The following is a 26,473-nucleotide window of genomic DNA, read 5'->3' as shown; positions in this document are numbered from 1 at the left end:
GTTGAGGTTCCTGGGCTCTAGAGGGCAGGCTCGGTAGGCGTGGTACATGGGCGTAGTTGCCACGAGGCTTGTGGGATCTTCCCAGAGAAGGGATTGAATCCCTGCATTGGCCTGAGGACCCTTAACCACTGGACCACCAGGGAGGCCCAACAAAGTATGTTTAATAAGCCACAAAACAGGCCACTCTGGTCAGTAAAGTTAAACCATATATAAAGCCAGAATGACATTCCCATACCTTGGTGTGTGAAGATTTTTTTCCCCGTCTTTTCCCCTTTTGATTGCAATCTTTTGATAGACCAAAGCATTTGGCCCTCAGTGCCACCGTGGCCCGCGCCTGCCCTGGTTCCTTCATGTTCCTCAGTGCTAGGCCTGTTTTGTGTTTATATATATTTTCCCAGTTGTCCACATTGGGGGAAACTAATCAGACATAGTCAATAGCTCAGAGGTTTGTTACCAGGGAACGATGATACAGGCTATACATTTTATCAGTCATACCCAGCTGTCACACAGACACTGCGCATGTACTATCAGGAATAGATTTACAGCAAGCAGTGATATATTGGGCTGGCCAAAAAGTTTGTTAGCATTTTCCCATAATATCTTAAGGAAACACCTGAACAATCTTTTTGGCCAATCCAATACATCATACTCTGCAGCAACTCTACTTTTTCCCCATTGTAAACACTGAGAACAACAGTGTGGTTAAAAATAAAACAATTTAACACTCAGGGTCGATAGGGACTGCAGCACCCCAGGCCTCCCTGTCCCTCACCATCTCCCAGAGGTTGCCCGAGTTCATGTCCATTGCATTGGTGATGCCATCCAGCCATCTCGTCCTCTGATGTCCTCATAAGACAAAAAAAAGTACCTGATAGGTGTCCTTTAATCCAGGTTGAAGACAGTCCTTTATGATGTCCCTTCCAGCATACACAACCCCCTGACTGCAAGTCATGGGGCATCCAGGCCTCATCCAAAGAGAAACTTGTGATAAGTTTCAGAAACAAACTTGGAATATCCTCTTAGTAACTCAGCCAGACTTGACAATAATAAAGCAACAAAGAGGCATCTGGGAAGTGAGTCTTAGGCATTGACCTGTCTTAAATACTGATCTCAATTAACAATGCTAGAATTTAAGGTCCACTGAAACATAATCTTTTTATGAAGTTATCCTGATTTTTACCAATATGCCCAAGTTAAGGGTGTTGTTTGCATAGTAAGTCTGGTTAATAGATCACATCAGTTCAGCTCAGTCACTCAGTCATGCGCGATTCTTTGTGATATGGACTAGAGCACACCAGGCCTCCCTGTCCATCACCAACTCCCAGAGCTTGCTCAAACTCATGTCCATCGAGTGGATGATGCCATCCAGCCATCTCGTCCTCTGATGTCCTCATAAGACAAAAAAAAGTACCTGATAGGTGTCCTTTAATCCAGGTTGAAGACAGTCCTTTATGATGTCCCTTCCAGCATACACAACCCCCTGACTGCAAGTCATGGGGCATCCAGGCCTCATCCAAAGAGAAACTTGCGATAAGTTTCAGAAACAAACTTGGAATATCCTCTTAGTAACTCAGCCAGACTTGACAATAATAAAGCAACAAAGAGGCATCTGGGAAGTGAGTCTTAGGCATTGACCTGTCTTAAATACTGATCTCAATTAACAATGCTAGAATTTAAGGTCCACTGAAACATAATCTTTTTATGAAGTTATCCTGATTTTTACCAATATGCCCAAGTTAAGGGTGTTGTTTGCATAGTAAGTCTGGTTAATAGATCACATCAGTTCAGCTCAGTCACTCAGTCATGCGCGATTCTTTGTGATATGGACTAGAGCACACCAGGCCTCCCTGTCCATCACCAACTCCCAGAGCTTGCTCAAACTCATGTCCATCGAGTGGATGATGCCATCCAGCCATCTCATTCTCTGCTGTCGTCTTCTCCTCCTGCCCTCAATCTTTCCCAGCCTCAGGGTCTTTTCAGATGAGTCAGTTCTTCGCATCAGGTGGCCAAAGTATTGGAGCTTCAATTTCAGCATCAGTCCTTCCAGTGAATATTCAAGACTGATTTCCTTTAGGATGGACTGGTCTCATCTCCTTGCAGTCCAAGGGACTCTCAAGAGTTGCTTCTCCAACACCACAGTTCAAAAGCATTAATTCAGTGTTCAGCCTTCTTTATGGTCCAACTCACATCCATACATGACTACTCTACTGGAAAAGCCATAGCTTTCACTGTACCGACCTTTGTTGGCAAAGTAATGTCTCTGCTTTTTAAAATGCTGTCTAGGTTGGTCATAGCTTTTCTTCCAAAGAGCAAGCGTCTTTTAATTTCATGGCTGTAGTCACCATCTGCAGTGATTTTGGAGCCCAAGAAAATAAAGTCTGTCACTGTTTTCATTGTTTCCCCATCTATTTGCCATTAAATGATGGGACTGCTTTCTATAAAGAAAGTTGAGCACTGAAGAATTGATGCTTTTGGACTGTGGTGTTGGAGAAGACTCTTGAGAGTCCCTTGGACTGCAAGGAGATCCAACCAATCCATCCTAAAGGAGATCAGTCCTGGGTGTTCATTGGAAGGACTGATGCTGAAGCTGAAACTCTCCAATACTTTGACCACCTCATGCAAAGAGTTGACACATTGGAAAAGACCCTGATGCTGGGAGGGATTGATGGCAGGAAGAGAAGGGGACGACAGAGGATGAGATGGTTGGATGGCATCACCAACTCTGATAGACACGAGTAAACTCCAGGAGTTGGTGACGGACAGGGAAGCCTGGCATGCTGCAGTCCATGGGGTCGCAGACAGCCGGACATGACTGAGTAACTGTACTGAATTGATGGCACAGGATGCCATGATCTTAGTTTTTTGAATGTTGAGTTTTAAGCCAACTTTTCACTCTCCTCTTTCCCCTTTATCAAGAGGCTCCTTAGTTACTCTTCACTTTCTGCCATTAGGGTGGTGTTATCTGCATATCTGAGATTATTGATATTTCTCCTGACAATCTTGATTCCAGCTTGTGCTTCATCCAGCCTGGCATTTCTCAAGATGTACTCTGCATATAAGTTAAATAAGCAGGGTGACAATATACAGCCTTGATGTATTCTTTTCCCAATTCTCAACCAGTCTGCTGTTCCATATGCGGTTCTAACTGTTGCTTCTTGACCTACATACAGATTTCTCAGGAGGCAGGTAAGGTGGTCTAGTATTTCCATCTCTTGAAGAATTTTCCACAGTTTGTTGTGATCCACACAGTCAAAGGCTTTGGCATAGTCAGTGAAGCAGATATTTTTCTGGAATTCTCTTGCTTTTTCTCCGATCCTGCAGATGTTGGCAATTTGATCTCTGGTTCCTCTGCCTTTTCTAAATCCAGCTTGAACATCTGAAAGTCCTCGGTTCATGTACTGTTGAAGCCTACCTTGGAGAACTTTGAGCATTCCTTTGCTAGGGTGTGAGATGAGTGCAATTGTGCAGTAGTTTGAACATTCTTTGGCATTACCTTTCTTTGGGATTGGAATGAAAACTGACCTTTTCAAGTCCTGTGGCCATTGCTAAGTTTTCCAAATTTGCTGGCATATTGAGTGCAGCACTTTCACAGCATCATCTTTTAGGATTTGAAATAGCCCACCTGGAATTCCATCACCTCCCCTAGCTTTGTTAGTAGTGATGCTTCCTAAGGTCCACTTGACTTTGCACTCCAGAATGTCTGGCTCTAGGTGAGTGATCACACCATCATGATTATCTGGGTCACGAAGATATTTTTTGTACAGTTCTTCTGTGTATTCTTGCCACCTCTTCTTGGTATCTTCTGCTTCTGTTAGGTCCATGCCATTTCTGTCCTTTATTGTGCCCATCTTTGCATGAAATGTTCCCCTGGTATCTCTAATTTTCTTGAAGAGATCTCTAGTCTTTCCCAGTCTATCGTTTTCCTCTATTTCTTTGCACTGATCACTGAGGAAGGCTTTCTTATCTCTCTTTCCTATTCTTTTGAACTCTGCATTCAGATAGATTTATCTTTCCTTTTGTCCTTTGCCTTTAGCTTCTCTCATTTTCTCAGCTATTTGTAAGGCCTCCTCAGACAACCATTTTGTGTTTTTGCATTTCTTCTGCTTGGGGATGGTTTTGATTACTGCCTCCTGTACAATGTTATGAACTTCTGTGCATAGTCATTCAGGCCTTCTGTCTCTCAGATCTAATCCCTTGAATCTGTCACGTCCACTGTATAATTGTAGGGCATTTGGTTTAGGTCATACCTGAATGGTCTAGTGGTCTAATAGATCACATGGGCTGTTTTAAATTGACTATGTTGTAACTTTTCATAAGGAATTTCAGATTAAACTTTCAAAATGCCTTTCAAGGCCAGGAATGCCATACCAAGGGCTTGTCAAAGATTGCACCTTATAGATTTGGGTGCAGATAGGTTCCTCCCTTCCCAAGTTCCCCCAAATATCTTACGATTCTTGCATCTTTTAGGAGGTGGCCTTCCTTGTTTACCTGATAAAGCTGCTGGGAACCTAAAGAGTTTTCCAGTTTCTGTAGGGTTCAGGTAGAGAAAAAAGATCAATGTTTCAGTTCTACTTACAAAGGTATAATAGACCAAGTTCCTACAAAGCATAATTAGCTTAGGCACAAAAAGGTTTCCTACATTTGGAAAACACAGACTAAAAGCCAGTAATATTTCAGATAAAACTAAAAAATTACAACCACATTTCTTTAGTTTGGGCTTCCCTGGTGGCTCAGATGGTAAACAATCTGCCTGCAATGCAGGATACCCAAGTTCAATGATCCATGGGTCGGGAAGATTCCCTGGAGAAGGGAATGGCTACCCATTTCAGTATTGTTGCCTGGAAAGTCCCATAGATAGAGCAGCCTGGCAGGCTACAGTCCACGGGTTCACAAAGAGTTGGACATGACTTAAGGATCGACTTTTCATTAGTTTAGCCAATCCCAGGTAACTAATCCTTTTTGATAAGCTTTATGAAATCAGTCTCCATTACACTTTTAAAATTTCTTATCCAAGTTCAGCAGCATGATCTGAAAGTTACCAGAAACCGGTACTCATCAAAAAGTCCTTTCTATGACTCTTGAAGATGAAACATGTTTGCAAAGCATCAGTGTAACTAACTATGAATTACAAAATACTTAGAAAAAAGCAAGGTTAAAGATATGATTTCAGTGTTATTGACAAAAGAAGCTTAAACAAGTTGCTGACACACAGCATTTTAAGATAACTAGGATTATGACTGGTAACATTATACCAGGACATATCCAAATTTCATAAACATCCTGTAATTTCTAGAATGTGTCAACTAAAAAAAAATGTACCACCTGAGAGTTGTGAGTCAAGCTTTATTTGGGGCAATGTAAGGACTGCAGCCTGGGAGACAGCACCTTAGACAGGTCAGAGAAACTGCTTCAAAGAGGCAGGGGACAGGTCAGTATACATGTTATTTTGGTGAAGGGGGAGTTCATGTAATCAAGCACATGTTTTTCCAAAAAGTTTCTACTAGTCTCATGAAGCTTCTGCTAGTCACGAGAGAAACAGTAATCACCGTAAAGCATTTTAGTGATTTTCTAGATAAGAGGAGACACAAGAATTGAGCTGATAAAATCAGTTCCTAAGATTATCTAACTCTCTGAAGACCTGTTTTTCTTGCCAGTTTTTCCCAGAGCACAGAGTGCCTCATTTCTGCTTTTCACCCTGAACTCCTTTCAGGACATGTTGAAGGTCAGCAGCCACAGCAGCACATGATTTAATCCTTGTAGAGGTAGATGGCAAGTGCCCATAGCAAGTGCCGATTTGTAGTTGACAAATATTGATAACATTTACCTATAAGGTATAATCTGAGAAGGCTTATCATTCACTCAACAATGCTTCCTTGTAATTTAACATACCACAGAATCCTAGTTACATATTTCTCTCTGAGATGACTTAGATGTAGCATCCCAAAGTTAGCTGAACTTTGAATTCAGTAATGAATTTTATAAATCATTAAATTCATACGAAGTTAATCTTTTTTTCCAACAAACTCTGTAACAGAAATACCATGAACTTATTGGCTAGTAATAAACCTCAGCAGAGTAAAAGTAAAACATGTCTGTATCGATTAAACAAGTGAGTTTAAGCTAGCTTTAATATCAGATGTTAATTTCATATTGAATATTTCCTAGATCACGTGAACCTGAAGCTTTTTCTGGCCAGTTTCTATTATACTTAGAAGTATTTAATTAGTAAGAACTTGCTTTTAAGTCAATTAAATAGAGTTTATTTACAAGTTAAAGACAGAACCAGAGATCTTACAGGTTTCCAGCTTCAGATTATAAAGATCTCTCTGTTTTTCCCCTTAGTCTCAGAGACTACAGAAGATCAATCAGTTCCTCAGAGTCCAGGCAGAACATTTTTATTTTAAAAGCACAGAGACACAAATGCAAGTTCCTCCTTGGAAACAGGCTCCTCTGTCCATAGGATTCTCCAGGCCAGAATACTGGAGTGGGTTGCCATGCCCTCCTCCAGGAGCTCTTCCCAACCCAGGGATTGAATCCAGGTCTCCCACATTGCAGGCAGATTCTTTACCAGCTGAGCTACCAGGGAAGCCCAAGCAAAGGACAGTAATAGACAATAATACATATTATTCAGTCATATTCACATGCTTCACTTTCAGAGGAACATGAGTCCACATTCAAGTTACTAGGACCTTTAATGAAGGTCAAAACCAGGAAGAGAGAACAGGACTTGGACTCAGGTACCAAGATACTCATGCACACACACACTCAAAGTAAAATCCAAACCAGTTCCAAAAGGCTCACTTTGATATAATATCGGCCAGGCAGCAGCACACAGTGGCATACATCCCAATCTCAATTCCCTGCCCAGAAATTGAACCTGGGTAGCCTGCATGAAAACCAGGAATCCTAGCCACACAGCCAGCCCGGGCTAGAGGCTAGAAGCTGTTTTTCCCCTGGATCTGTGCCCCCAGTGAAAACTTCATTTATCACAGAGGCAGAAACTGGAAATGCAGGTAGAAAGTTTACTACTAGAGACACAACACAACAAGTGGGAGACCACATAGAGAAACTGTTGAGACAGAAGCAAGGCAGAGATGCACATGCAGAGAGAAGGCATGTAGGCAACCACCCTCGTGAGGAGGAGTGTAGTAAACAGGCCGATACGTCATTTATATCAGGCAATTCTTCTGGGACTTTGTCTTCCTTCAGGCCAATTATCTGGTTTCTTTTTCTACACCTGACCTGCCCTGGGAGCCTCCCCTGGGGTATGCACGAACCCCTCAGCCAAGATGGATCTTCAAGTGAAGGCTTCTGGGAGGAGCAAGACGCATTATGGCCTGGCATTACCCCCTGACCTTTGACCTACGAGGAGGCCTTGTGCACATGTGTAGTGTCTCCCTTGTCCCAAAAGACAGGGAAGTGGAGATCTCTTAGTTCTTTACTCAAACGGGAGTTTGCCCTTCTTTGTCCTTGCCATGACTATTACTTTAAGGTGTTTACAAGAGACAAACACTGGCTATTTACCCTGTTTCCATTTCGGAGGGCAAATAGGAGGCTGACCGTAAATGCCTCAACTGGAACCCACCCATCTCTTGTCTCAGGAAATGCAAACAGGAGGCTGGCTGTAAATATCTAACTTGGAGCCCACCTATCTCCCACCTCAGAGTGATCAGGGCCATTGTTCTCTAGATTTCTGGGTGTACTGAGGCCAAACAATGTTACAGTTGTAAAAAAAAGTCATTTTCTTTCATTTCTAGGCGCCTAGCTGAAGGTCTCCCAGCACACAAACCAGACCAATGCAAAATGGTCTCTAGGGATCACAGCTCCTTAATCCCAGAAAGGGAAATTCCCAGCCCGTGCCCAGAGAGTCAGAAACAAAGCCAAAAGACTGTGCTCCAGGCCAGAGGGGAGCACCCCAACCAGCATCCCCTCAGATGGAGCAAGTGGGGCCGGGCCTCAGTCCAAAAGGGAAAATCCCAACCAGTGCTCATGGTCGCCATTTGTTGCAGGAAGGGGGACCCCTTCCAGGGCCCAAAAGGGGTTCTTGTCTAACAGTTGGAAATGAATTATCCGAGGAGATACACGTGCTGACAAAGCGAGAGACTTTATTGGGAGGGGATGCCCGGGCAGAGAGCAGCAGTGTGAGGGAACCCAGGAGGACTGCTCTGCCACATGGCTCCCGGTCTCGGGTTTTATGGTGATGGGATTAGTTTCCAGGTTGTCTCTGGCCAATCATTCTGACTCAGAGCCTTTTCTAGTGGTGCTCAGCCAAGATGGATTCCAGTGAGGAGGATTCTGGGAGGTTGGTGGGACATGTGGTGTCTCCCTTTGACCTTTTCCGAATTCTTCACATTGGGGGTGGCTTGTTCTGTGTTCCTTACCATGACCTCCTGTCATAAAACAATTCATGCACATGGTTACTCTGGTGTTTGGCCAGGGTGGGCAGTTTCAGTGTGTTTCCCCTAACCCTCTGCCATGGGCAAAACCAGCGCAATAGGGAAGAACACCCTGGCATTGTCACATGGGAACCTCCCATCACTTACCGGAGATGTCTCAACCCGCCAGCGTGAGCGCCTTGCTTCCTTCACCACTTCAGAAGCGCCATGGGCCAAGGAGACCAGTTGGCCACGAGTGCTCAGGCAGATGCTAGACGGGACCTGGGAGCCACCCCGGTCCAGAGCCCACGTGCCACGGGCAAGATGTCCACTCAGGACTCCGGCCCCACGCTGGGCACCAAAACTGTTACTGAACCAAAGCTTGGATCTGCTCACCAGCTCGCAGTAAAGCCAATCTAAGGATACCAGGCTGGGGTGAACGTACGTGCCGTGTTTATTGTAAGGTGTAAGCCCCAACTCGCCGATGGCTTCACCAAAGGACATTTAAAGGCAGAGTGAGGGAGGGGAGTCCCGGGGTATGTGACCAGCTTCTGCACAGCCCCCTGGCTGATGTGAGGTGACAGGAGGCATCACAGGAGTCAACATCATCAGTCCTTAGGCTGCATAGGCCTGGGGGCTACGTGCTCATGGCCATCAGGTACTTGGCTTCTTCCCTTTGGTGGGGGTTTTAGCATCTGTGAAACAACTCAGGAAGTGTGCCCCAGACACTGTGATCTCGGTACTTCAGAGAGGAGCTGCAGCAGAGGGGATAGAGGAGGGGTCTGTCCCGGGAAGGCCCCGCAGCATCCTGCTTGGTTACAGACGGAATTTGGTAGCATCTGCTGAAACTTAAAACATATGTACCCTTCAACCCAGCACTTTCTACCTCCCACCGTCTGCCCGAGGGAAACACGCACATCCATGCACAGACAGGCAAGCTCAAGGGTGTTTGGAGCAGATTTAACTGTAATAGGGACCACCTGGAAGCAACCGAAATGTTGAACTGAAGGGGATTTGTTTAAAAACAAACGAACTATGGCATCATGCTATATTATAAACTCAGTAGATCAAAAGAGAAAAGCAGATCTATGTATATTAACATAGAAATATCTACAAGACATAGAGCTTAAAAAACAAGCTACAAAAAATGACTAAAACACACATACGTCATCGAAAATAGTGGTAACTCTGGGGAAGGGGTGATGTTGAGGTTGAGAGGGGCTAGAAAGGAGAAATGTTTTATATGCAATTGGGTTGTCCCAAATGTTTAAAGCAGCAGTGGATCTATATATTCTTGTGGGAACTATTTTACAAGGTTTTAAAGTGTACTAGACAGCCCCCCTGCCAACTGCAGGCGAGGAGCAGAAGGCTGTCCCTCTGCCTCCTGGCTGGGGGGCAGCTCCTTGACCAGGGCCTCAGCCTGGTTCCAGGAGGGCAGTGCTCTGGGCCTCTGAAGCCCTAGGGGCTGGGATGAATGGACAGTGAGCAGACCCTGGAGACGAGGACCCTGGGGGCTCCCTTTGATGAACGGCGGTGTCCTTGAGGATCCAACACCGGTACAATGTAAATGGACCCCTGGAAAGGAACAGGTCCCTGGGTCTGGCGCTTCTCCAAGCAGTGCCCAGCACTGTAAATAAAGGGTGGCTGGCTGTGATTCCCCCTGTCCCTGGGGAAGGAAGCGAGAAGCAGCAGGTGTCGCCTCACACAGCACAGTGGCTCTGTGACAGCGAGGCAGAGGCTCACGGAGGGCCCTGCGAGCCCTGTGTTCATGAGCTCAGGAATGGAGGACAGGAGAGGGTAGGCAGGAGCCAAGGATCATGTTAGAAGGACTCCATCTTTAAAAATTAGCTAGGGGGAATTCCCTGGAGGTCCAGTGGGTAGGACTCTGCACGCTCACAGCCGAGGGAGTTGGTTCAGTCCCTGGTTGGAGAACTAAAATCTCTCAAGCCACTCAGGGCAGCCAAAAAATTTTAAAAAAAGAATTAGTTTGAGAGGGATGCTGGTCCAGCTGAATTCACAGAAAAGTATTCCTTAATCTCTCTGAGCCTCAGTCTCCTTTTCAGTAAAATGGGGTACAGTCTCTTTGCCACCACACACACACACTCACACCTGATTTGTGAATGTGACTAAGGCCCCAGGCTCCAGAGTCAGACTGCCTCCAGTCTAACTGCATTCCTGCCACCTGCTAGCTGAGTATCCTGACCTGTCCAAGGCCTCAGCTTCCTTCCTCATCCACAAACCAGGAACCCAGCTCTTCCCTGATCTCAAAATCTGAGGCTTTTAAGTTATTTATCTTTGGTTTTTAATTAATTGTACAGTGATCGAAAATGTCTGTATCATATCGACATTTGGTGCTTACTGACTTGGCTTGATGCCACTGTACATACTCTACTTTGTAAATATTCACTATATGATTAAAAGAACAAACTATGCATTATGAGATTTAAGTGAGACCGTACAGGCTTCCCTGGTGGTTCAGACGGTAAGGCATCTGCCTACAATGCAGGAGACCCGGGTTCAATCCCTGGGTCGGAAAGATTGCCTGGAGAAAGAAATGGCCACCCACTCCACTACTCTTGCCTGGAAGATCCCATGGACAGAGGAACCTGGTGGGCTACAGTCCACGGGGTCACAAAGAGCCAGACATGACTGAGCGATTTCGCTTTCACTTTCATACAGGTACAGTCTTAACACAGCACTCAGCTCTGAGATGTGCTCAGTAAACATGTGCTACCGTATTAAGGTAGTTTTCTTTACTAAACACCTATGTACCAGGGACTGTGCTGGACTTTTTGGGTTTTGTTTTTTAATTTCTTTCTCATTTAAGTCACCACAGAGCATTGAGTAGAGTTCTCTGAACTATACAGTAATTTCTCACTCGTTACCTATTTTATATATAATATCAACAGTGTATATATGTCAATCCCAACCTCCCACTTCATCCCACCCCATCACAATTCATACATTTGTTCTCTGTGTGTGTCTCTATTTCTGGTTTGCAAATAAGGTCATCTATACTGTTTTTCTAGATTCCACATACATGCATTAATACATATTTGTTTTTCTCTTTTGGACTTATTTTACTCTGTATGACAGCCTCTGTATCCATCAATCTCTCTACAAATGACCCAGGTTTGTTCCATCCCACTGCTGATGGACACGTACATTCCTTCCATGTCTTGGCTATTGTGGATAGCACTGCAGTGAACACTGGGATGCATGTGTCTTTTGGAGTTACAGTTTCCTCTAGGTTTTCTATATGCCTAGGAGTGGGATTGCTGGGCCATGTGGTAGTCCTATTTTTAGTTTTTTAAGGACCCTCCATGTTGTTCTTCATAGTGGCTGCATCAATTTACATTCACGCCAACAGTGCAAGAGGGTTCCCTTTTCTCCACACCCTCTCCAGCATTTATTGTGTCTAGATTTTTTGATAATGGCCATTCTGACCAGTGCGAGGTGATATCTCATTGTAGTTTTGATTTGCATTTCTCTAATGATTAGTGATGTTGAGCGTTTTTTCATGTGTTTGTTGGCCATCTATACGTCTTCTTTGGAGAAATGTCTGTTTAGGTCTTCCACACATTTTTTGATTGGGTTGTTTGTTTTTTTGATATTGAGTTGCATGAGCTGTTTATATATTTTGGAAAGTAATCCTTTGTCTGTTGCTTTGTTTGCTAACATTTTCTCCCATTCTGAGGGTTGTCTTTTCGTTTTGTTTATTATTTCTTTTGCTGTGCAGAAGCTTTTAGGTTTAATTAGGTCCTATTTATTTTCTTTAATTGGAGTATAATTGCTTTACAATGTTGCATTCGCCTCTGCTGTGTAACAGAGTAACTATTTGGGCGCCTGTATCTCCTCCCTTGAGCCTCCCTCCCACCTCCCATCGCACCCTTCTCCGTCATCCCCGGAGCCCTGAGCTGAGCTCCCTGCATTGTACGGCAGCTTCCCCAGCCATCCGTTTTACGCATGGTAGTCATGTGTGTGACTGCTACTTCCCAATTCGTCCCACTCTCCCTTTCCCCCACTGTGTCTGAATGTCCATTCTCTATAGGTGTGTCTATTCCTGCCTGGCAAACAGGTTCATCTCTACCATTTTTCTAGATTCCATGTGTATGTGTTAATACACAACATTTGTTGTTCTCCTGATTAACTTCACTGTGTGTGACAGACTCTAGGTCCATCCACATCACTACACATTTCATTCCTTTTCATTCCTTTTCATGGCTGAGTAATAGTCCATTATATATATGTACCACACCTTTATCCATTCCTCTTTTGATGAATATTTACATTGCTTCCATGTTCTGACTAATGTAAACAATGCTGCAATAAACATTTGGATATATGTGTCTTTTTCAAATTATGATTTTCTCTAGGTATATTCCCATTAGTGAGATTGCTGAATCATATGGTAGTTCTATTTTTAGTTTTCTGAGGATGCAGGAGGTTTCCCTTTTCTCCACACCCTCTCCAGCATTTATTGTGTCTAGATTTTTTGATGATGGCTGTTTTAACCAGTGTAAGGTGATACCTCATTGTTGTTTTGATTTATATTTCTCTAATGATTAGTGATGTTGGGCATTTTTTCATTTGTTTGTTGGCCATTTTACACCTTCTTTGCATAAATGTCTATTTAGGTCTTCTACCCATTTTTTGATTGGACTGTTTGGTTTTTTGACATTGAGCTGCATGACCTGTTTGTATATTTTGGAGATCAAGTCTTTGTTTGCAAATATTTTCTCTCATTCTGAGGGTTGTCTTTTTGTCTTGTTATGGTTTGCTTTGCTGTGCAAAAGCTTTTAAATTTAATTAGGTCCAATTTGCTTATTTTTGTTTTTATTTTCATTACTCTAAGCGACAGGTCACAAAAGAGCTTGGTGTGATTTATGTCAAAGACTGTTCTGCCTATGTTTTCCTCTAGGAGTTTTATAGTATCCGGCCTTATATTCAGGACTTTAATCCATTTTGAGTTTATTTTTGTGTATGATATTAAGGAGTGTTATAATTTCATTCTTCCAGGCTCCTCTGTCCATGAGATTTTCCATGCAACAATACTGGAGTGGGTTGCAATTTCCTTCTCCATATAATTTCATTCTTTTACATGTAACTATCTAGTTTTCCCTTATTAAAGAGGCTGCTTTTTCTCCACTGTGTAATCTTGCCTCCTTTGTCATAGATTAGTGAAAGTCACTTAGTCCTGTCTGACTCTTTGTGACCCCATGGACTATAGCCTGCCAGGCTCCTCTGCCCATGGAATTCTCCAGGCAAGAACAGTGGAGTGGGTAGACATTCCTTTCTCCAGGGGATCTTCTTGACCCAAGGACGAACCTGAATCTCCTGCCCTGGCAGGCAGATTCTTGTCATAGATTAGGTGACCATATGTACATGGATTTATCTCTGGGCTTCCTATCCTGTTCCATTGGCCTATATTTCTATGCCACTACCATACCATCTTGATGATGGTAGCTTTTGTAATATAACCTGAAGCCAGGGAGTCTGATTCCTCCAGCTTCATTTTTCTTTCTCAAGATGGCTTTGGCTATTCAGGGTGTTTTGAGTTTATATACTAATTGTCAAAATTTCTGTTCTAGTTCTTTGAAAAATGCCATTGGTAATTTGATAGGAATTGCACTGAATCTGTAGATTGCTTTGGATAGTATACCCATTTTCACAATACTGATTCGTCCAATCTAAGACCATATGTATCTCTCCATCTGTTTGTGTTATCTTTGATTTCTTTCTTCAGTATTTTATAGTTTTTGGCATACAGATCTTTGCCTCCTTAGGTAGGTTTATTCCTAGGTATTTTATTGTTTTTGTTGCAGTGATCAATGGGATTGTTTCCTTAATTTCTCTTTCTAATATTCCATTGTTAGCGTAAAGGATGCAAGAGATTTTTGTGTATTAATTTTGTATCCTGCAACTTTACAAAATGCATTGATTGACGCTAATGATTTTTCTGGTGGCATCTTTAGGATTTTCTATGTATAGAATCCCATTATCTGCAAACAGTGGCCATTTTACTTCTTTTCCAAGTTGGATTCTTTTTATTTCTTTGTCTTCTCTGATTGCTGTGGCTACTAGGACTTTCAAAACTATGTTGAATAATAGTGGCAAGAGTGGACCCCCTTATCTCATTCCTGATCTTAGAGGAAATGCTTTCAGTTTTTCAGCACTGAGAATAATGTCTGCTATGGGTTTGTCATATATGGCCTTTATTATGTTGAGGTAGGCTCCCTCGGTTGGGCTTCCCTGGTGGCTCAGATGGTAAAGCATCTGCCTGCAATGCTGGAGACCTGGGTTCGATCCCTGGGATGGGAAGATCCCCTGGAGAAGGAAATGGCAACCCACTCCAGTATTCTTGCCTGGAAAATCCCATGGACAGAGGAGCCTGGTGGGCTACAGTCCCTGGGGTCTCAAAGAGTCAGACACGACTGAGCGACTTTACTTACTTACTTACTTAGGCTCCCTCAGTACCCACTCTGTGGAGAGTTTTTTTTGTTTTTTTTGTTTTTTTTATCATAAATGGGTGTTGAATTTGGTCAAAATCTTATGGTTTTTATTCTTCAAGTTGTTAATGTGGTGTATCACATTGACTGATTTGCATATATTGAAGAATCCTTGTCTGCCTGGGATAAATCCCACTTGACCCTGGTGTATGATGCTTTTAATGTGTTTTTGGATTCAGCTTGCTAGTATTTTGTTGAGGACTTTTGCCTCCGTGTTCATCAGTGATGTGGGCTGTAGTTTTCTTTTTCTTCTCGGCTGTGCTGGGTGTGCACTGCATTTCCTGGGCTCTTGGCAGCACGCGGGCTTCTCCAGTTGTGGTGTGCGGGCTTCTACAGTTGCTGCAGGCTCTAGAATGCACGACTGTGCAGTTATGGCACACCCGCTTCTCTAGTTGGGGCATGCGGGCCGTCTAGTTGCAGTATGCGGTCTTTAGTTGCCTTGTGGCATGTGGGATCTTAGTTCCCTGACCAGGGGTCAAATCTGTCCCATGAGCTGGAAGCTGAATTCTTAACTACTGGACCACCCCGGAAGTCCTATTTTTGGTGATGTCTTTGTCTGGTTTTGGTATCAAGGTGATGGTGGCCTCATAGAATGGGTTCAGGAGTGTTCCTCCCTCTGCAATTTTTTGGGAACAGTTTCCAAAGTATAGATGTTAGCTCTTCTCTGAATGTTTCCTAGCATACACCTGTGAAGCCATCTGGTCCTGGACTTTTGTTTCTTGGAAGTTTTTACATCACAGTTTCAATTTCATGACTTGTGATTGGTTTGTTCATGTTTTCTGTTTCTTCCTGGTTCCGTCTTTGGTTGTACTTTTCTAAGAATTTGTTCATTTCTTCCAGGTTGTTCATTTCATTGGCATATAGTTGCTTATAGAAGTCTCTTATGATCCTTTTGTATTTCTGCAGTATCAGCTGTAACTTCTCCTTTTTCCCTTCTAATTTTGCCTTGCTTCACATTGTGCTGGACTTTGAAGACACATCCCTGAATGTCACAGTCTCTGTTCCCACGATGTTTACAGTTTAATGGAGGGGGGACAGAAATAAAGATGCGCAGAGACATACCTCCCTCTGGATTCACAACAGGCTACAAGGACTAATAGTCTGAGGTCCTATGCCTCATCTCTTCTAAGGTCAGAATTCAGACTCTCCTATATTTATCCAAGTGAAAGTGAAAGTTACTCAGTCATGTCCGACTCTTTGCGACCCCATGGACTATAGCCTGCCAGTCTCCTCTGTCCATGGGATTTCCCGGATAAGAATACTGGAGTGGGTTGCCATTTCCTTCTCCAGGGGATCTTCCTGACCTGGGATCAAACCCAGGTCTCTTGCATTGCAGGCAGACTCTTTTACCATCTAAGCTACCAGGGAAGTCCCATATTTATCCAAGATGCCATTATTTCCAGTTCTCCCTTCTCCCGCACCAGCCCAAAGGATGGTACACAAGAAGGGACATCAGCGTGTCAAAAAACCCTGTTGTGAAGATACCAAAAGCACAACACATACACTGATAAAATCAGTGTAGACAGTATCTGCTGTAGCTGAGCATTCACCTACCTTAGGACCCAGCACTGCCACCGCTGGCTATTTACCCAACAGAAAGGAGCATCGTGTTTACCAAACAGCTGACAGGAAGGTATTCACAGCAGCCCTATTAGTCACGCCCTAACCTGGAAGCCGAAGAAGAGCAGACACACACCCCGTGATGCAGCAAGGGAACAGAGCAGTGAAGAGTCATCTGCTGACGGAGGCGACAACACCGCTGAAGCTCACACGGGCTTCCCAGTGACAGAAGCCAGACCCCGGACAGTAACTGTGACGAGTCCATTTGTGTGATGTTCTAGAACAAGATAAACGAGCCTGTGGTGTTGGGGTCAGAACAGGGTTTACTCTGGGAGAAGGCGGGCGTTGGCTGAGAAGGGGCACAGAGGAGCCCTCGGGTGCCGAGGATGTCTTATAGCCTGGACTTGGAGGTGGCTGGAGGGTGAACACACGTGTGAACCTTCACTGGGCTCCTTAAGGCGAGTGCACGTCATGGTGGTGTGCCTGATTTCTAAAATGTTTATAGACAAAGCAAGGTCCCAGAGGTGTTTGCATGTATTTGCTTATTAAGTTTCTGTCTGCACTGGGTCTTCGTTGCCGTGTGCAGGCTTTCCCCGTTGTGACTAGAAAGGGCTGCCCTCTGACAACAGCGTGCAGGCTGCTCATTGCAATGGCTTCTCTTATCGCAGAGCACAGACTCGGGACTTGGGGGCACAGATTTAGTTGTCCTGTGGCATCTTTGAGACCAGGGATCAAACCTGTGTCTCCTGCATTAGCACATGGATTCTTAACCACTGGACTACCAGGGAAGTCCCCCAGAGGTGTTACTTGGCACATGTGTCATCCTGTGGGGAAGGCTGGAATGGATGAGTGATGGGGTTGGGGGTCTTCTTGACACTTATCAGACAGAGGCATCAGCCTCCAGGGGAAGTACTGCAGCAAAACGGAGAAAAGGAGGCTGGACATAGGCTCACCCAAGGCCCCCAAGAGACTGTTCTCAACAATCAAGAACATGAAAGGAAGCAGGTTGTGGCCACAGGAAGGACAGGGGAAATGCAGATATCTTTGCTCTGAGTTGCGTTCAGTCATAGTTGGGTATATTGTACAATACATAATAGTGTTTCCTCTGGAAATTGTATGTGCTAACTTTCACTAACCTTAGAACTAGGCCAGCATCTTCCAATCCCTCAGTGGTGTGAGCAAATGAGAATTGGCTGTATTTATCAGCACAGTCCTTGGAAAAGACTATCAGTTACCTGTAATACGTCAGCAAAGGTCCAGGCGACTTTTCAAATCAGCTTTGCCTTGGCAAGTGGCTGCGGGCACGTGGAATGTTTTCTTCATCAGCAAACTTCAGTGACTGTGGGGAGAGGACTCTTTCGTGGTCACTGAGCTTTTACTGGACACAAGTTGGCCTGATTGCCAACAAATCTGTTGTGCAAGGGAGGTTGGCAGGCATGCAAGGGACACTTGTTTGAACTCCAAGTCCAGGGAGCTGCTCCTTAGGAAAGCCTGGCCCTGTAATGCTCACACCACCCTTGGGACTCAGCCTTCCTCTCCAGGTGTGTGTGGGGAGATGTGAGGAGAAGCTCCGATTGCCCTCCCAAGCCTCTGGAGAAGGTCGTTTTTCTGTCCTGGGATTTTCTTCTAGAGATGAAGTTACTGGTCCTCTTACTCTTTTTGTTTAAACCATGAAAGAGGCTTGGCCAGATCTCAAACACCCTCTCTTTTCTGTGCCCTCCTTGGCGACAGAGCTCAAAACGGCAGAGCACCCCAGGGAAACATCAGGACCCCAGGCCCTTCTGTCCCCTCTCTAATCTCTGGGCAGGCAGCAGCAGGCATCGCTCATTCCAGCCCTGATTCACTCCTGTGGAATCACACACTTCCCTCATAGAGCCCAGAGCTCACCGTGGGTGTGCATCCATTCATTCACTCATTCACTTCACTCATATATATATATATATTTTTACTGGAATATAATTGCTTTACAATGTTGTGTTAGTTTCTGATGTACAACACCGTGAATCAGCTGTAGGTGTATCTCCATCCCCTCCCTCGAGAGCCCGCCTCCCACCCACCCCCATCCCACCCTCCAGGTCACCACGGAGCCGAGCTCCCTGTGCTGAATAGGTGCTTCCCACTAGCTGTCTATATGGGATTGGTCCTACCATGTCTCAGTATGTCTGTCCCCATCTCTCCATTCACCCCACCCTCCCCTTCCCCTCTTTGCCAACAAGTCCACTGCCTGTGTCTCCATTTCTGCCCTGAAAATAGGTTCATGTGTACCATTTTTCTAGATTCCATATATATGCATTGATAGAAATGTTGTTTTCCTCCTTCTGACTTACTTCACTCTGTATGCCAGACTCTCGGCCCATCCGCTTCTCTACAATTGACCCAACTGGGTTCCTTTCTTTGCCTGAGTAGTATTCCATTGTATATATGCACCACATCTTCTTTATTCTCTGTCGATGGACATCTAGGCTGCTTCCATGTCCTGGCTACTGTAAATAGTGCTGCAGTGAACAGTGGGGTGCATGTGTCCTTTTGGATTGTGGTTTTCTCAGGGCGTATGCCCAGTTGTGGGATTGCTGGGTCATGTGGTAGTTCTATTTTCAGTTTTTAAAGGAATTTCCATCCTGTTCTCCATAGTGGCTATATCATTTTACATCCCCACGAACAGTGCAAGAAGGTTCTCTTTTCTCCACATCCTCTCCAGCATTTATTGTTTGTAGACTTTTTGATGATGGACATTCTGACGGATGTGAGGTGATACCTTGTACCTTTGACTTGCATGTCTCTAATAATTAGTGATGATGAGCATTTCATGTGTTTGTTGGCCATGTGAATATTTGGAGAACAGTCTATTTAGGTCCTCCACCCATTTTTTAATTGGGTTGTTTGTGTTTCTGACATTCATTCTTTTAATAAATCATTATTGGGCACCCAGTCCAAGCCCAGCTTTGGACCAGGCCCTGGGGAGACAGCCGTGACCAGGTCCCAGTGCCCCTTCAGGGTGAGCGCAGTCTGGTGGAGGAGACAGGGCTCAGATGATTGTAACTGAGGGGTGAATATTAATACAGGGGAACTCGGGGGTGCCGTGGGCTCATGTGATCAGTGGGACCTCCTTGAGGAAGTGGCATTTCAGCTGAGACTTACAAGATAAAAAGGAATAGTCAGGCAGAGTTGAGGAGTGGCTCCCTGGGTAAACGGGCAGCTTATAATAGAGTGGGAAAGTGAAAGACAGCATGGCTCTCAGGGAACGCAGGCGGCTCCTGGGGCTGGAGTGTGGGGTGGGAGGAAGGCGGCCCTGTTCCTCGCTGACCTCCCGTCATATGACTGTCCCTGCACAACCCTCACCTGGGTCCTGGGCGGCCCTGCTGTTCCTGAATGTCTGGCGCACTCCAGCCTCAGGACCCTTGTTCTCACTGCTTCCTCTGTCTGCAGCCCTCTTCCCTAAGATACCTGTGTGGTGACTCCCCCACTTCCTACAAGTCCATGCTCCCATCTCACCTTCTCCATGAGCACCCCCCGCCACCAGCAGACATTTATCATCACGTGTACCCCCACTCCCCACTCCTCCCCAGCTCCGACCTTCCTTCTCTCCATGGACCTATCACCTTTTAACAGACTATCTACGTATTCATTATGCCTATTTTCTGTCTCCCTCACTATTAATAGAATGTCAGCACCACTAGGTCAAGGACCCCTGTCAGTTTTTTCCACAGACGCATTCCCAAGTCCTTGAACATATGAAGGAACAAACAAATGAGGTCTGAGAGGTTGGCAAGGAGGGGGTCAGATTGCAGGGGCCTTGAACGTCAGCGGAAGGCATGTGAGTTTGGTTTCAAGTGCAGTGGAAGAACCAAAGGGTTTCGAGTGGGGGCAGGGTCGGAGCCCGCATCACATTTTAAAGCCTTGCTCTAGAATCTGTGGAGAATGGTTTGAAGGAGGGACGGCCACTGCAGGCATCAGGCATGCAGTGGGAGTGCAGGGGCTACGGTGGGGGCAAGAAGTGGATGGACTGAGGAGATCGCAGGAGGTAGAGTGATCGTGCTTTTGTGATCTGAGGGGTTGGAGGAAGACAGGGCAAGGCAGCCTCAGGCTCCCACCTGAGCCACAGCGCTGGAATGGAGGCCCTTGTTAAGGTGGGGGTGACAGGGGAGAGACAGACTGGGGGCCGGGGTGGTCCAGAATTCCACGTGGGCCCTGGTGAGCTGGGCCTCTTAGACTTTCGAGTGGAGATGCCAAGTAGCCTACTGGATGGAGTTTAAGCTCAGGGTGAAAGTCTGAACTAGAAATAAACATTTAGGAATCACTGACTTAAGAGTTTTTTAAAGCCATGACAGAGTAGGGGGGAAAAAAAGATGTCTAAGAACCAACATTGAGGACCGAACCCTGATGCCTTCTGAAACTGCCCTCGAGGGGTAAGGAGTTTGCCAGGAAGCTGGGGAGAAGGCAGTCCAGGTAGAAGGAACCTCACATGAAAGAACACGGCTCTCAGTAATCTTTAAAACTGCCAAGTTCATCCAAAAGAGAGTCTGAGAAACTATCACAGCCAAGAGGAGCCTCAGCAGATAAGACAACTAAACGTAACATGGTATCTTGGATGAGATTCTCAGATAGAAAAAAGAATATTAGGTAAAAACTAAGAAACTCTGAATAAGGCCTTGTTGTTGCTGTTCAGTTGCTAAGTCGTGTCCGACTCTGTGACCCCGTGGACTGCAGTACGCCAGGCTCCTCTGCCCTCCACTGTCTCTTGGACTTTAGTTAATAACGATGCTGTAAGCAATATCATATGATATCACTTATATGTGGAATCTAAAAAACAAAAAGGGATATAAATGAACTTATTACAAAAACAGTTACAGATGTAGACAACTTATGGTTACCAAGGAGTAAAGGGGGAGGGATAAATTGGAAGATTGGGGTTGACACAGTACATCACTATATATAAAGTAGGTAACTAACAAGGACCTACTGTGTAACTCAGGGAACTGTACTCAATACTCTATAATGGCCTATGTGGAAAAGAATCTGAAAAGGAGTGGAGATATATATATATAGCTGATTCACTTGCTATACACCTGAAGCTAACACAACACTGTAAATCAACTATATTCCAATAATTAAAAAAAAAATAAGAATATGCATCTTCACAACCCAGTCAGACTCAATAAACTGATTTCCATCATGAACTCAGGGGAGGTGAGAATTTTTTTTAAATAATGTTATTACTTAACAATTAGTTAACAGTCTAATAATTAGTTTGTTAATTAGAACAGATGTGCCATACTATGTACATGTATATCTACATACATGTAGGATGTTAAGAGAAACAATAGAGAATCTACATGCAGGGTACAAGGAATTCTATTAATTTTTCTCTCAATCTAAATCTGTTCTAAAAATAGTCACTTTTTTTTTAAGTGAGTCTCATTTAAAAAAGTGAGTCTTATAAATGATGCCCAAACACACACACACACACACACACGTGCGCCAAGGATTAGAGGACTTTGTTTCTCTGCAGAGGACTTTGACCCTGGCCAGTCCCATCTGTGGTCAAAAGACTCAGGGGCTCTGTGAATCTCTCTTCACTCCTCCCCCTGCCAGGGAGCAGAGAGTCCTCACTGCCCTTTCCTTTCTCTCTGTTCACAGAAGGAATACTCTCCCCAGGCTGTATTTCATAATGAAAATGAGAAGCAGAGACTAAATGGCTCAGGTAAGTCAGAGTCCCCTAGACTTCCTTGGGGATGCAATCAATGTTAATCTCTCTGGAATGCTCTATAAAAGCACATTCCTTAGTCATAATTTTCCTGAACCTGCACCTTGTTCGACACCTGGCTTGGTTTTTCTCCTGCAGTAAAAGCTTTGGCACCATCTGGGTTCAAATGCCTTCTACCTGAAATGTTAGAAAGAGGTAAGTTTGTATATGTATTTTTTATAAGTCTGGAAGGAGCGTCACCAATATAATGATATTGATCATGTCTGGTTGGAAAGTTCATGAATCACATTTACTTCATTCTTTACTCCCTTTATGTGTCATTTCAACATATTTTACAGTATAATTAGATAAAAAGTGATCTTGGGCAGGTCACTTGAACCTTATCTTCCTTATCTCTGAAATGGGTATAACCATACTTAATAAGTGGGTCACATGAGATACAGTTTCCTCTGAAGAACGGATACGAGAGAGTGAATGCCCAGTGCCTGGCATCGTGCCTGGGTTTCATGGTGGCTGGTTGTTGACAAGAAACATGACCAGTCTGGCCAATGTGTCACTTGGGTCCTTAGGGTCCTGTGTGGCGACAGGGACCCCTGAGTCACAGCGGAAGCTGGGCCTGGGCCGTGGTCAAGGGACAGTGAGAGGCAACTCGGCTGCTGGCCTATGGGGCATCAAGGCTGGAGAGAAGACCGAGGCAGAGGTGGATGGGACTGTGTGGCCACGGTCGCAGCAGCCGGCACAAGACGCAGCCATAAAGAGAGGCTGTTCAGGGGCTTGAAAAGCTCTGGGGCCGGGTGGAGGGTGGGTGCTGGAATTCTATAGATTTCAGGGGCATTCATTTTGTGGGTAGAGAACTGAATTGGGTGCTGGCTCCTCCAACTAGCTCTGAGCATGAGCAAGCCACCTCACCTCCTGAGTTTCAAGTGCATCATCTCTCAGGTGGTATCTTGAATGGGATTCCTACATTCATGTTACCGTACATACCTCCCAGTGTTTGCATGAAGACTATATGAAATAACAAAGAGGCAGGAGAGTGGTCCATTTCTGAGTTTGTATGCCAGCTCCACACTGTGTGACCTCAGATAAATTGCTTAACTCCTCTGAGCCTGTTTCCTCATCTGTAAAATTGGAAGGAAGGCTAATAGACCCTAATTCATAGAATTGTGAAGATGAAACAGAACAGGACATAGAGCACATGAAGATTAGTTTTTGTTTTAGAAGAAATATAGCCCAGCAGCAGTCACAGGGTAGAGAATCAAATGCTTGTTTTCTTACATCTTCCAAACTTGCCTGGTTGACCTTGCCCATCTACCTTTAGACTCTTGGGGAAACAATGAAAACAGTGACAGATTTTATTTTTGGGGGGGCTCCAAAATCACTGTAGATGGTGACTGCAGCTGTGAAATTAAAAGACGCTTGCTCCTTGGAAGAAAAGTTATGACCAACCTAGACAGCTTATTAAAAAGTAGAGACATTACTTTACCAACAAAGGTCTGTCTAGTCAAAGCTTTGGTTTTTCCAGTAGTCATGTATAAAGAAAGCTGAGTGCCAAAGAATTGATGCTTTTGAACTGTGGTGTTGAAAACTTGAGAGTCCTTTGGACTGCAAGGAGATCCAACCAGTCCATCCTAAAGGAAATCAGTCCTGAATATTCATTGGAAGGACTGATGCTGAAGCTGAAACTCCAGTACTTTGGCCACCTGATGAGAAGAACTGACCCATTTGAAAAGACCCTGATGCTGGAAATGACTGGAGGTGGGAGAACGGGACGACAGAGGATGAGATGGTTAGATGGCATCACCGACTCAATGGACGTGAGTTTGAGTAAGCTCCAGGAGTTGGTGATGGACGGGGAAGCCTGGCGTGCTGCAGTCAATGGGGTCGCAGAGTCAGACACAACTGAGCAACTGAACTGGTCCTCCCATTTTTGGATGTTAAAGGGATTCCACAAAGCCAGAGAAGGAAATCTTGTAGAATCCCAGGGGCCTCCCACCACAACTTACTTCCCCCAGTGTAGCCCCCGCTTCTCAATGTCATCCACCCCAGGATGCCTTGGAACACTGAAAAAAAAAACAAAATAAAATAAAAACAATATATTGCATTTGTTCTATGCTAGCCACTGTTCTAAGAGAGAGAAAATGTGTTGGTTACCCTCACAACCCTGAGAGATGAGTTCTATGGATATCCCCATTTTACAGATGAGAAAACTGAGGCTCTGTGAGGTTAGGTAACTGAACCGTGGGGTCACAGAGCTATTAATTAGTGGCGCTGGACCTGATCCCAGAGATGGCACTCCAGAACCCCACACCTGCCTGCAGCATTCAACAAGGCCAGCGGCCAGGGGAGCAGAGAAGAGGAGGTAGGAGACCAGACTGGAAATCAGGACACGGGGTTCTCGCCTGGCCCTGGAACGGTGAAGCCAGGAGTCCTCACGCCAGAGGCTTACCCGTGCCCAGCCTGGGCAGAGATACCGGCCTTGCCCCCCGCCTCCTGTCCCTCCCCCGCGGGCGTCTCAGGGCCTGGCACTCCTGCCCTGCGTAACCTGATCTGCGGCGGGGTTTGGATCTCCGGCGAGTCACGGCTGTGAAGGTGCTCCGACAGAGGACTGCGCTCCGCGGTGCGCTCGCAGCCTGCGGCCCCAGCTCCGCAATCCAGCGCGCGGGTGCATGGCGCAGAGGCTGGGAGAGCGGGTGCGGGGGCCCACGGAGGCCACCGGGCTCTACCGGGCGGTGCTGCTCCGGTCCGGTAAGTGGCGGCGAGTCTCCCCGGCCCGCCGCCTCCGGGGGAGCGCGAGCAGGGCACCGCGCCCTGCGCCCAGCCTCTGGCCAGCAGGGCGCCTTGCTCCTTCACTGCTGTGCTTTCCTTCTGGCCTCCCGTCTTTCATTCTTTTTAATTACTTGTTGTTGTTTTTCTTTCATTCCTTCTTTCCTCCCTACATTCATTCTTTTGGGGATCTACTCTTAGATATATTGCTTTATTCTTTTATATGATCGTGTGGTGTGCACGCACACACACACATATACACACTCACTGTTAGACAACTGCAAAAGTTTTTGCACTCGCCCAAGTGCAGGAAGGCATTGGTAGGCATGGGAGAACGGATATGGGTAGACCAAAGAAGCACAGCCAGCTGCTGAAGGGCTTCCACTCTTGTGTGAGGGTAAAGTCGGGGGTGGCGGGGTCAGCGAGGGGCGAGGACGTAGTTCCAGGAAGGTGAGGAACCGGTTTTCTAGATGTACACATTTAAAGGAGAAAACGACTTGGAAAGAAACATGATTGTTTTTGAGGATTCAAGTTTGGGTAAGTGTTTTTTTCTATTTGTCTTTTTGCTCATTTGCAGTAAACACATACTGCTTTTCTACTCAGGATAGTTTTTTGTTTTTGGGTTTTTTTTTTGTTTGTTTGTTTGTTTTTTACTTTAGGAAAATAAAACAAATGTAATATAGGGTCAGTGTGAAAATAATTTGGAAAATACAAGGATGTGGAAAGAAGAAAAAGAACTCTGGCAGTGAAGTCTAGGGTGTTTCATTCCTAACTCAGTGCTTGGAGACAGGCGTTCAGAGGAGGTGAAAATCGGTCCCCTGCCGGCTCCCTGCCAGCCAGGCGAGAAGAAAATGTGAAGGGACTTGGGAGACAGCTACCCTCTGTCTTGGGCAAGGAGCCCACCCCACCCGGTAGTCCTGGGCGCCCAGCCCTGCAGCTGAAAGCGCGGCGAGCAGAACGGTGGACGGTGGGTGCGCGTCCGCAGCAGCGGTGCTGGCCGCCTGCCCTCACGGAGTCTGCTCCCAGACTGAGCGTTTCTTACTTCGATCGGCCCGCTCCGGGGAGATCTCGCCGCGGAGTTACTGCTTGGGAACTTTGAAACAACGGTTCTCTGAGTTCAGAAGCATGGTCTGGCCAAGGTCTGCGGCGCCTTCCAGAGGGGGGGGGGGGGGGGGTGGCGCAAGGGTGGGTACCTTACGTCTGGCTCAAGCAGAGCAGGCAGAAAGCTCTCTCTGAAATTGGAAGATGCTGATTGCAAACCTCAGCTCCAGGGATTTCCCTGCAAGACATCTATTCTTAAGGGCCTCTATCCAGTTCCTGCCTGCTCACTAAGGTGAGGGGAGGGTAGCTGTAATACGAAGATCCTGTGTTCTCTAACGTGGAACCACAGGTGTGAGCCTCACTCAAACAGGAACATTTTTCTCCTGGCCATACATCCAGAGTGGCAGACATGGGCAGACATGCCAGAGTCGCTCTGGGGGCCACACACTGCCCAGCAACTCACAGGTGCAAGTCAGGAAGGGAGCAGAGGCTGGTTCCGGGGGCCTCACAGAGGGTGCACT

General features: G+C 45.6%; 1 protein-coding gene across 4 annotated transcripts in view; it reads left to right on the top strand.

The window, feature by feature from the left end:
• The window catches only part of FAM107A (family with sequence similarity 107 member A), an 86,254-nt gene that overhangs the window by 29,103 nt on the left and 30,678 nt on the right, over window positions 1–26,473 (top strand). For 2 of the 4 annotated variants that reach the window (XM_043442026.1, XM_043442029.1), the window contains exon 2: window positions 22,082–22,145. In XM_043442026.1, the coding sequence (XP_043297961.1) occupies window positions 22,082–22,145 (64 nt within the window). Of the gene's footprint in view, window positions 1–22,081; window positions 22,146–24,767; window positions 24,894–25,309; window positions 25,449–26,473 lie in introns of those variants that run through there. The other 2 variants (XM_043442027.1, XM_043442028.1) reach the window with 2 other exon arrangements.

The sequence above is a fragment of the Cervus canadensis genome, chromosome 22 (genome assembly GCF_019320065.1).
Source record: "Cervus canadensis isolate Bull #8, Minnesota chromosome 22, ASM1932006v1, whole genome shotgun sequence".
Taxonomy (NCBI): Eukaryota; Metazoa; Chordata; class Mammalia; order Artiodactyla; family Cervidae; genus Cervus; species Cervus canadensis.
This window is presented reverse-complemented; position numbering and strand designations above follow the sequence as displayed.